At 47.5% G+C, this 12,498-nt stretch overlaps 2 protein-coding genes across 15 annotated transcripts in view; one reads left to right on the forward strand and one right to left on the reverse strand.

The window, feature by feature from the left end:
- The window catches only part of LOC310892296 (uncharacterized protein), a 56,370-nt gene extending 47,678 nt beyond the window's left edge, over positions 1-8,692 (reverse strand). For 2 of the 4 annotated variants that reach the window (XM_083819840.1, XM_083819839.1), the window contains exons 1-2: positions 5,128-8,692; positions 127-235 (exon numbers count right to left, since the gene is read on the reverse strand). In XM_083819840.1, the coding sequence (XP_083675966.1) occupies positions 5,629-8,682 (3,054 nt within the window). In that variant the 5' untranslated portion in view covers positions 8,683-8,692 and the 3' untranslated portion in view covers positions 127-235; positions 5,128-5,628. Of the gene's footprint in view, positions 1-126; positions 236-3,791; positions 3,862-5,127 lie in introns of all 4 variants that reach the window. The other 2 variants (XR_014578020.1, XR_014578019.1) reach the window with 2 other exon arrangements.
- LHFPL3 (LHFPL tetraspan subfamily member 3) overlaps positions 1-12,498 on the forward strand; it is a 261,232-nt gene that overhangs the window by 193,436 nt on the left and 55,298 nt on the right. The gene's annotated exons all lie outside the window — the stretch shown is intronic.

Here is a 12,498-nt window from a genome sequence, read left to right on the forward strand (position 1 = left end):
CATAGGTCTCCTAAATCAAAACAGGACACAGACACACGACACAGGTGTTTGCAGCTACACAGGTGCATTATTGCAGTGCAGTCAGATCTAATAAACCCTGCTGACGTGCAGGATTTGCAGGCTTACCTGTCTTTTCAGATGCAGGCATCTCTGCAGGGTCCTCTGGGCTGTGTCACCTTGTGTGATGCAGAAAACCCTGTGCCCTCTGGTTGCCACTCTGCCCAGTCCTCTGCAACTGAAAGAAAAGCTGTTTGGTACAGGAAAGGGAGAAGCAACTCATTTCCAGCATAACTACCATCACCTTCATTCAAAACAAATGCAGCATAGCACTGATTTTGCTCAAGCCACCACAAAAGCAAAGAGGGGAAATTGGAAGCAGTCCCCACCTCGAGGCCAGAGCAGAGAACTGGGGAGTGGAAAGACTATTCCCAATTCTATGTTACTTTGTCAAAGCACATAACTGTGCCTCAGTTTCCCTGTCCTGCAGAGGCTCCAGCACTCTTTGCTTGCCTCCAGCATCTTCTGCAAGGGTTTTTCAATTAACACTACTGAAACAGTTGGAGCTCCTCGTGAAGAAGATATGATAAAAGTGCATATTACCATGAAAAACAATTTACTAAAAATAACTCTCATGAAACATCTGTCAAATTGAGAAAGTTGAAGGGAAGTGCTGTTTTAGTGAAGGCGCCAGACTCTGTGCTCCAGTCTGCTCTGCACTTTTGCTTTTTCACTTATGCAAGCAGCAGCCCCAGAATCTCTACTGTACTGTGAAAAAAACTCCACACATTACTGATCAGCAGCTTCAGCAGGACTTGTGCATGTTGAGAAACTCCAGCTGCTGTTGCAACAGTTTTGGCTGAGTTACTTGAGAAATGTGGCAAGAAGTATTCACCAAGATGTGTACAAATAAAACTTGTGCAGTCGCTCTGATAGCTCGGTCTTTGTTTGATGCAAACATTCATGTCAGCAATGAGCTCTCTTACAGCAGACTTCAAGAAAGTCCAGCAAAAAATGTTACAAAGATCAGTTTGTATAAAGGTTTTCTCTCTGTGGCTTCACCTTGTTAGATGGAAATCTTTTACTTTTCTCCCTTCTCTGAAAGTTTCAGGTATTTGATCAGGAAAAAGAAAAATGCCACATGAAGTTAGGGACCACCCTCCCAAAACAAATGGGAACAGCAAGCAGAAGATGGAGCAGATCAGAGCAGTGGTAGAAGCAGGTTAGACTGTAATCAGTAAATGTGCAGAAATCAAACCCTGTCACCACCGAAATCACCAAGAGAAAACAGGGAGATAAATTCACTGAGTAACACATTCATTCAGAGGGTTCCTCACTCTCTCAGTTCTGCTTCAGAGTATAGGTCGTGCCATGACTATAGGAATGTCACAGTAAAGGGGATGAATGGACAATGTGAAGGTGCGTTCCGAAAAAGGCACTGCCCTGTCCACCAGGAGGTGTCTCCAGCCCCTTGATCATTACTGTTCTCCATCAGCAGGTGTATACATGTATCTTACTAATAAAGTTCCCCCCAGATGTATTCATCTGGATTTTACTGCAGGCTGTGTGCATGGGTAATGTTTTAGTAGCACTTGAAACCTCAAGCTTGAACAGCCTGAGTATTATAATACATATCATTCCATCCATATTTTTTTTAAGTAACAAGAAGGTATGAATTGGTTTGAAACCAATCATTTCCAGTGCAAGGAAATATAGCTTTTCGTCTGAACCACTATTATTTTCACTCTGGGGAGAGGCGAAGCAGCTTTTTCCTAAGACAGCAGCAATACAAAAGTAAGATTTTGGTTCTGGTGAAGGAACATAAAATCAAGATATTAGATTGCAAGTCCATTTATCTTTTGTATACATGCTTTTAGTCTCTTAGGATATATATCCTCCATTAGCAAATACTCTGTTGTGGCACAGTAGGGTGCTTTGGATGCTGTTCTGGATAGTCCTACTAATCACGTCCATTGTACAGGAGCTGGTCTAACAGCTCATTACCACCAAATTAAGGTAGTCCCATTGCCTGCCCCACCTCACCCCTCTGCCCCTACATACAAGCTCCATCCTCCTGCCTTGGTGGCTGCTGTGCTGCATGTTGGAATTTACAGACCAGAAAAAGTGAATACATTCCAGTTGTGTTAGCAATCAGGTCAGCTCACAGAAAGGTCACGCCATCTCCAGCAGCACCCGACTGTGGTTGCACAACACATGGTCTGCAGGCTCTGAAGGGACAGGAGGAAATGAGAGTCAAATGTCCTCTTGGTGACAAGCTGTTAGATTGGCAAGGCTGCTTGCTGGCCAATGACATAAGATGCCTTAAAAGTGTACCAGGCCTTTTGGATAGACTGGCACATCCTGAAGTAATCATTGTCTGGTCAACAACAAGTTGAACATGAGCCAGCAGTGTACCCTGGCAGCCAAAAGGGCCAGCCATACCCTGGGGAGCATCAGGCACAGCACTGCCAGCTGGGCAAGGGAAGGGATTGTCCTGCTCTGCTCTGCTCTGTGCTGTGCGGCCTCACCTCCAGTACTGTGTGGAGGTTTGGGTGCCACAGTGTAAGAAAGACATAAAACTATTAGAGAGTGTCCAAGGGAGGGCTACAAAGATGGTGAAGGGCCTAGACGGCAGGATGTATGAGGATGGCTGAGGCCCCTGGGTTTGCTCAGCCCAGAGCAGAGCAGGCTGAGGGGAGGCCTCATGGCGGCCTGCAGCTCCCTCACGAGGGGAGCGGAGGGGCAGGCGCTGAGCTCTGCTCTCTGGGGACAGCGACAGGACCCGAGGGAACGGCATGGGGCTGGGACAGGGGAGGGTCAGGCTGGGGGTTAGGGAAAGGTTCTGCACCCAGAGGGTGGTCGGGCACTGGGACAGGCTCCCCAGGGCAGTGGGCACGGCACTGAGCCTGATGCAGTTCAAGGAGCATTTGGACAACACTCAGACACATGGTCTGATTTTTGGGTGGTCCTGTGTGGAGCCAGGAGCTGAACTCCATGATCCTTGTGGTTCCCTTCCAACTCAGGATGTTCTATGACTATGTGATTACGTATTGCATAGAAGGTATTACCCAGCTGTGCTATCTCATTTGAGGCACTGTTTGGAGGAGCATTAGACCTCCACCCAGGTAGCTGCACAGACTGCTTCCAGCATTTGCACCTGCTTGCTTGAAAACTCCATTCACTGTAGTTAACTGTGATGCCAATGTGTGAATGAAACTAGGTCATGTTTCTGCAAAATCTAAATAAGGCATTATTAACACATCCATCAACTAGCAAGGTCGTGATACATTTTGCAAACTGTTCATTAATTCTGTACAAAAACAGTGACAGTTACAATGCCATTTCCACAGCTGGGGGTGAAGGATGTCTCATATGCAAACCTACAACATATGTCTGGTTTGGGGATTTACCACCCTTTCCTTAAAATAAGTGAAGTGTAGATGAATGTTGGAGACAGTCACCTGAACTCTTCAAAACAAGTCGGTAATTATAGCTATTAATCCCATTTTAGATTAATTTTGTGAGTTGTGAAACACTTTTCAGCGTTATGAAATAGATCGTCTGATCCACTTGGGAGCTGATAAAACTCATCAGCAATAACTCTTTCTTTCTGAGACACATCATCCTGTCTCAGAAAGGTACATGAATCCAAGAACATTGCACCTGAAACCTCAGTGACTTTACCACAGCAGGGGCAGAGGGGATGCAGAATAAGGCATCAATTTTCTGCAGGTAGAAGGAAACTCAAAGTCCTTCATGGAGGGGAATCAGCCTGGTGGGGAGTGTGATCCTACCCTGCTGAAGCCACCAAGAGCTTCTTCATTGACCTCAAGGAGAGCTGGATCTGGCCAGCATCAAATTCCACTGTAAGAAATTGAGAGTTCAGCCACATTATAAAGACACCATTACATTTTCAGTGCAGGCAAGAGTTAATGTGCTCTATAATCACACCTTTAATTAATTTCCCTCAACTTTCCTCAGCATCTGCTTTTAAGCATGCCCCACCTGAACGCAACCATTCCATATTGGTACCACACAATTTAGTGCAGCTGATTCCTAAGAATACTTGGTGTCACCCCAACAATTTTAAACCTATATTCAAACTTCCATGATCACACAAGGAAAGGTGGGATATACAGAAGGAAATATTTACAGGCACTTTGGGGCTCACAGGTTATGGTTTCAGAGTTATACACATGCCTTCTTTCTGTTTAAAAAGAATGCATATAACAGCACTACAATATTATTACACATTGTAATTACACAGCCTAATTACATGATTATGTCTTTACACTAATTGCACAATTAAAAACCATTACAGAAATTATGTGAATGTTTTTGAATCAATTAAAATATGTTTAAACCCATCGAGGCACTTAAAAATATATATCAAGGGGGAGCAGGCAAATCTGCAAAATTCTTAGTATGGTACCCCATTGTATCCTACAAGAGAAATGCTGCTCCATATTTCTTGGTGCTGTTTTACTGTCAAATGAATGGGAAGGTAGAAAGTCAAAGGTAAATGTTGAAAAGAACCATTCTGGGCTCCATATACTGAAGCACAATTTTGTAACACTTTCTAGCATGGTTGCTCCATAGCAAAAGGTTCATAGGCAAGAGTTAGTGCCTGTGTCTTGAGAACCTGGAGAAGGTGTGTCACCTGGATGCTGATTGACTGGATCGAATCCACCGTTATCTTTTGGGGAGTGGATACAAATAGAAGAGTTGTGAAGACATAAAAAGGGCAGGAAAATCAGAACAGGACTATATCAAGAGATCTGGACAGAAATCAGACAGCCTGTAGGGCTTGGTGCCACCAGGGAAGATGGGGAAGATGGAGAGGAGGCTGGGTTGGGTGCTGGCAGCAGCTGTGTTGCAATCACGTTTTCCAAGGTGTTGTGGTTTAACCCGGCTGGCAGCTAAACACCACACAGCCGTTCGCTCACCCTCCCCCCTCCCTCTCTGGGATGGGGGAGAGAAACGGGAAAGTGAAGCCTGTGAGTTGAGATAAAGACAGTTTATTAAGACAGGAAAATAATAATAACAATAATAATAATAATAGTGATAATGGTAATAGTATTAACAATAATAATGTGTAAGAAACAAGTGATGCACAATGCAATTGCTCACCACCCGCTGACCGATGCCCAGCCTATTCCCGAGCAGCCGGCCCCCCCACCCCGGCCAGCCACCCCTATATATTGTTTAGCATGACGTCAGATGGTATGGAATACCCCTTTGGCCAGTTTGGGTCAGCTGTCCTGGGTCTGTCCCCTCCCAGCTCCTGCTGCACCCCCAGCCTGCTCGCTGGCAGGACAGAGCAAGAAGCCGAAAAGTCCTTGGCCTGGTGTAAACACTGCTCTGCAACAATTAAAACATCAGCATGTTATCAGCGCTCTTCTCATCCTAATCCAAAACATAGCACCCTACCAGCTACTATGAGCTACTTAACTCTGTCCTAACTGGAACCAGGACAGATATCCACCCCTTATTCCATACCATTTATGTCATGCTCAGGTTACACTCTGTCCAATACATTCTAATTAATCACCATTTTCATCTATGATATATAGCAATCATGGTAGTGATGACATACATTATTATATAATAATTAACATACTACAATTCAACTCATGGGCTATTCTCACCCAGTATCAAATCCCCTTGAGGTACACACCGGACCTCCCCATTCTTTTGCATTACCCACCAAGTGCATCCAGGTCCCTGAGCAAAAGCAATTCCACGAATGGGTTTGCCTTTTCCTGAGGCAGGAGTAGCCCAGACTGTTTTACCCAGCATGTTTCTTACGTGCACTACAGGAACTTTATCCCCTTCTACAGTGCGTAACAGGTTTGATTGGGCAGGTCCAGCTCGGTTGGCAGATCCCCTGGTATTGACTAACCAGGTGGCCTTTGCCAAATGTGTATCCCAATTTTTGAATGTCCCAGCACCCATTGCTTTCAGTGTAGTCTTCAACAGTCCATTGTATCGTTCAACTTTTCCAGAGGCTGGTGCATGATAGGGGATGTGATACACCCACTCAATACCATGTTCTTTGGCCCAAGTGTCTATAAGGTTGTTTCGGAAATGAGTCCCGTTGTCTGACTCAATTCTCTCTGGGGTGCCATGTCGCCATAAGACTTGCTTTTCAAGGCCCAGGATAGTGTTCCGGGCGGTGGCATGGGGCACAGGATATGTTTCCAGCCATCCGGTGGTTGCTTCCACCATTGTAAGTACGTGGCGCTTGCCGTTGCGGGTTTGAGGGAGTGTGATGTAATCAATCTGCCAGGCCTCTCCATATTTATATTTCAGCCATCGTCCTCCATACCAAAGAGGTTTTGACCGTTTGGCTTGCTTGATTGCAGCACATGTTTCACAGTCATGAATAACCTGTGCTATAGTGTCCATGGTCAGGTCCACCCCTCGATCACGAGCCCATCTGTAGGTTGCATCTCTACCTTGATGGCCTGAGGTGTCATGGGCCCATCGGGCTATAAATAATTCACCTTTATGTTGCCAGTCCAGGTCCACCTGAGCCACTTCAATCTTAGCAGCCTGATCCACCTGCTGGTTGTTTTGGTGTTCTTCAGTAGCCCGATTCTTGGGCACATGAGCATCTACATGGCGTACCTTTACAACCAGGTTCTCTACCCGGGCAGCAATATCTTGCCACAATGCCGCAGCCCAGATGGGCTTGCCCCTGTGCTGCCAGTTGTTCTGCTTCCATTGCTGTAACCACCCCCACAGGGCATTTGCTACCATCCATGAATCAGTATAGAGATAGAGAACTGGCCACTTTTCTCGTTCAGCAATATCTAAAGCCAGCTGAATGGCTTTTACTTCTGCAAACTGACTCGATTCACCTTCTCCCTCAGCAGCTTCTGCAACTCGTCGTGTAGGACTCCATACAGCAGCTTTCCATCTCCGATGCTTTCCCACAATACGACAGGACCCGTCAGTGAACAAGGCATATTTCTTCTCATTTTCTGGTAGCTTGTTGTACAGGGGGGCTTCTTCAGCACGAACCACCTCCTCCTCTGGTGATATCCCAAAGTATTTGCCTTCTGGCCAGTCCATAATCACCTCCAAGATTCCTGGGCGACTGGGGTTTCCTATTCGAGCCCGCTGAGTAATCAGTGCAACCCACTTGCTCCATGTAGCATCAGTTGCATGATGCGTAGAGGGGACCCTTCCTTTGAACATCCAGCCTAGTACCGGCAGTCGGGGTGCCAGGAGGAGCTGCGCTTCAGTACCGACCACTTCCGAAGCAGATCGAACTCCTTCATATGCTGCCAATATCTCCTTTTCAGTTGGAGTATAGCGGGCTTCAGATCCTCTGTATCCCCGACTCCAAAACCCCAGGGGTCGACCTCGAGTTTCCCCAGGTTCTTTCTGCCAGAGGCTCCAGGTGGGACCATTCTCTCCGGCTGCGGTGTAGAGCACATTCTTTACATCTGGTCCTGTTCGGACTGGCCCGAGGGCTACTGCATGAACTATTTCCTGCTTAATTTGTTCAAAGGCTTGTCGTTGCTCAGGGCCCCATTCAAAAGCATTCTTCTTACGGGTTACTTGGTAGAGCGGGTTTACAATCAGACTGTAATTTGGAATATGCATTCTCCAAAACCCCACGACACCTAGGAAAGTTTGTGTTTCTTTTTTGCTAGTTGGTGGAGACATAGCTGTTATTTTGTTGATCACATCCATTGGGATTTGACGGCGTCCATCTTGCCATTTTATTCCTAAAAACTGGATCTCTCGTGCAGGTCCTTTAACTTTATTCTGTTTTATGGCAAAACCGGCCTTCAGAAGGATTTGGACTATTTTCTTCCCTTTCTCGAAAACTTCTTCTGCAGTGTCACCCCACACAATGATGTCATCGATGTACTGCAGGTGTTCAGGAGCTTCCCCCTGCTCCAGCGCAGACTGGATCAGTCCATGGCAAATGGTAGGGCTGTGTTTCCACCCCTGGGGCAGCCGATTCCAAGTATATTGGACTCCCCTCCAAGTGAAAGCAAACTGTGGCCTGCACTGTGCTGCTAGAGGGATGGAGAAAAATGCATTAGCGATATCAATTGTGGCATACCACTTGGCTGCCTTTGATTCCAGTTCATACTGGAGTTCTAGCATGTCCGGCACTGCAGCACTCAGTGGTGGCGTGACTTCGTTCAGGCCACGATAGTCCACTGTTAGTCTCCACTCACCATTAGACTTTCGCACTGGCCATATGGGACTATTAAAAGGTGAATGAGTCTTGCTGATCACTCCTTGGCTCTCCAGTTGACGAATTAGCTTATGGATGGGACTCAGGGAGTCTCGGTTGGTGCGATATTGCCGCCGGTGCACCGTTGTGGTAGCGATCGGCACTTGCTGTTCTTCAACCCTCAGCAACCCCACAACAGAAGGGTCCTCTGAGAGACCAGGCAAGGTAGACAACTGTTTAATGTCCTCTGTCTCCAAAGCAGCTATGCCAAAAGCCCAGCGGAACCCTTTTGGGTCCTTGAAATATCCTCTTCTAAGATAGTCTATGCCAAGGATGCACGGAGCATCTGGGCCAGTCACAATACGGTGCTTTTGCCACTCATTACCGGTTAGACTCACTTCAGCCTCCAATACAGTTAACTGCTGGGATCCCCCCGTCACACCATAAATACAGATGGGCTCTGGCCCTTTATAGCTTGATGGCATTAGAGTACATTGTGCACCGGTGTCTACCAAAGCCTTATACTTCTGTGCGTCTGACGTGCCAGGCCATCGAATCCACACAGTCCAATAAACTCGATTGTCCCTTTCCTCCCCCTGGCTGGAGGCAGGGCCCCTCTAGTCCTGGTCAGAATCTTCATTTCTGTGTTTAAAGGACTGCCTGCTGGAAGTTGGAGCAGCAAACCTTTCAGAGAACTCCTTTTTCCCAATTGTTTTCCTTTGCAATTCACGTACCCGTGCCTCTAGGGTCGCAGTAGATTTTCCATCCCATTTTCTCATGTCCTCTCCATGGTCACGTAGGTAAAACCACAGGGTGGCGCGGTGTGTGTGCCCACCATATTGTCTTCCTTGCATAGATGAACGTTTACCCCTAATAGCTGAGACACTGGTTTGTACAGGTGGGGAGGAAAATAAACTCTCTTTAAGTTGGTGGATCTCTTCAGAAAGTTTCTCCAAGGTATTCTCCCTTAGCTGGTGGACACTAGTTCGTTCAGGTGAAGGGGAAGATAATCTTTCTTCAAGTTGGTGGATCTTTTCAGAAAGTTTCTCCAAAGCATTCTCTTTTAGCTGGTGGACACTGGTTCGTTCAGGTGAAGGGGAAGATAATCTTTCTTCAAGTTGGTGGATCTTTTCAGAAAGTTTCTCTAAAGCATTCTCTTTTAGCTGGTGGACACTGGTTCGTTCAGGTGGAGGGGAAGATAAATTCTCTTTAAGTTGGTGGACCTCTTCAGAGAGTTTCTCCACAGCTGAGACACAGGCCTTTAGGGAAGAGGAGAGATTTCCTTCGTACTGCCGGAGTATTTTAGTCACTTCATTCACTGTGGGATTCTCCTCCGTTTTCCAGGCTAGCATTGCCAATGAGCTGGCATATGATGATGGGGCACTCTGTACAAACTTCCGCCACATGGGTAGTGTACACCGGACTGCATCTGGATCTGCGGATGTTTGTGCGTCGTCTAGGTCCTTATAAATTACTTCCCGTACGGCCAATTCCCTCAGGTACTGAATTCCCCTCTCCATGGTGGTCCATTTGCTTGGTAAACATACAAGTTCTTCCTTGAAGAGATACCTTTCCTTCACAGCTGACAGGAGACGCCTCCAGAGGCTGCGAGATTGTGCTCCATCTCCAATTGCTTTGTCAATGCATGCGTCCCTAGCAAGGGATCCCAGCCGCCTGGCTTCCTTGCCCTCCAATTCCACATAATTGGCTCCCGTGTCCCAGCACCGGAGCAGCCAGGTGACAAGCTGCTCGCCTATACAGCGACCAAAATCTTTTCGCACATCTCGTAGCTCACGCTGGTATAGAGTCCGGGTAATTACTGTTGATTTTTCGACATCCTCATCCTCATCTTCAGTCTTCTGCACCTTTGATGGCCGGTGTAGAGTCCGGGTAGTTACTGTTGATTTTCCGACATCCTCATCCTCATCTTCAGTCTCCTGCACCTTTGATGGCTGGTATGGAGTCCGGGTAGTTACTGTTGATTTTTCGCCATCCTCATCCTCATCTTCAGTCTCCTGCACCTTTGATGGCCCAGCCTCGTCTTCACTACGCCCAGACTTAGCAGAAGACTGTCTGCGTTTTAAACGACCTGAGCCTCTATACCATTTTTTCACCTTGTCTACAGGGGCAACTTGCACTGCTACAGCTCGTTTCTCTGACCCAGCCACAGGGTCTGCCACAGGGGTTGGAATACCCTCTGCGGGGTCAACTTGCACTGCTACAGCTCGCTTCTCTGACCCAGACGCAGGGTCTGCCACAGGGGTTGGAATACCCTCTGCGGGGTCAACTTGCACTGCTACAGCTCGTTTCTCTGACCCAGACGCAGGGTCTGCCACAGGGGTTGGAATACCCTCTGCGGGGTCAACTTGCACTGCTACAGCTCGTTTCTCTGACCCAGCCACAGGAGTGGGAGCAGCTGCACGAGCTGGGGCAGCTGCAGGAGCTGGAGCGGCTGCAGGGGCTGGAGCTGGAGCGGCTGCAGGAGCTGGAGCTGGAGTAGCTGCAGGAGCTGGAACTGGAGCGGCTGCAGGAGCTGGAGCGGCTGCAGGAGCTGGAGCTAGGTTGCTAATAGCATCAATTGCAGCTCGATAGGCACAAGCCAGACCCCAGCACGCTACAGTGATTTGTGTCACTTTGGAACTGCCAGAGTCATGACACCTTTTTTTCAAGCATTCTGCCAGCTTTTTAGGATTTTGCAGTTGTTCAGGGGTGAATGTCCAAAACACTGGAGGTGACCACTGCTCTAGAAACCTGCCCATATCCTCCCACACTCCCTGCCACTCGCAACTATCCCGCCTCAAGACAGATCTCCGGATGAGATTCCTAAGTAGTTGTTTAACCCTCCACAAAATCTGAAGCGCATTCAGGAGACATAACAACAAGAGCAGGCTGGTCTGAGTATCCCAAGGATATTCAACATCTCGGAGAACCACCGTAACTAACTCGGGGGATAAGAGGGTGGTGGTGAAGGAGAAAGGGAGAGTGAACAGGTAGGGAAACATGTCTTCCCCTGTCCCCTTCACAGATTGGCTCCCTAACGAAAACAGGCAATAGGTGTAATTGCTAATAGTTTCCGAGATATGGGTTCCAAAGTATAGAGTCGATGTCAGTGCTGAGTACAAATACCAGGTTAAAGTCATGACCAGATATCTCACCATTTCATAAGCCATTGCTACACCGCACAGTACCATAACAATCTTAAACCAGGGCCCGGAAAGGATAAACAGTGCAACAGGGAGCACATACAGAAAGTAACGCACCATAAAACTCAATTTGGAATACAGGTACAGCAGACTGGAGATTAAGGCAATCAACATCGTGACTAGCAACTATTAAGCAGGTCCAATACTTATACCAATTTTAGTTTAACACACTCTGGTCAGATTTGTCGATATCTCAACCCTTCGGGCCCCACGTTGGGCGCCAAAAAGACTGTTGTGGTTTAACCCGGCTGGCAGCTAAACACCACACAGCCGTTCGCTCACCCTCCCCCCTCCCTCTCTGGGATGGGGGAGAGAAACGGGAAAGTGAAGCCTGTGAGTTGAGATAAAGACAGTTTATTAAGACAGGAAAATAATAATAACAATAATAATAATAATAGTGATAATGGTAATAGTATTAACAATAATAATGTGTAAGAAACAAGTGATGCACAATGCAATTGCTCACCACCCGCTGACCGATGCCCAGCCTATTCCCGAGCAGCCGGCCCCCCCACCCCGGCCAGCCACCCCTATATATTGTTTAGCATGACGTCAGATGGTATGGAATACCCCTTTGGCCAGTTTGGGTCAGCTGTCCTGGGTCTGTCCCCTCCCAGCTCCTGCTGCACCCCCAGCCTGCTCGCTGGCAGGACAGAGCAAGAAGCCGAAAAGTCCTTGGCCTGGTGTAAACACTGCTCTGCAACAATTAAAACATCAGCATGTTATCAGCGCTCTTCTCATCCTAATCCAAAACATAGCACCCTACCAGCTACTATGAGCTACTTAACTCTGTCCTAACTGGAACCAGGACACAAGGGAAGATGCTGGAGGCCATCATCCAGCTTGTAGAGCACAGAGACATACATGTACATAGCTTTTCTTGGATACACAACATCTGGGTGCCCTGCAGCAAGGAGCACAGCTGCCACTTCGCACCGCCAAGGAGGGTCTGCAGAAGACAGGAGGATGGCCATTCTGCTGTTAGCAAGAGGCACGGGAGCTGAGTTTCTCACACAGAAAATCCCATTTTCCAGAGAACATCTGGCAGCCTATTGATGGGAAATTGCGGAGAAATCATCTTTCTACTGGGCATGCTTT

This window comes from Anser anser (assembly GCF_964211835.1).
Source record: "Anser anser genome assembly, chromosome: 1".
Classification (NCBI taxonomy): Eukaryota; Metazoa; Chordata; class Aves; order Anseriformes; family Anatidae; genus Anser; species Anser anser.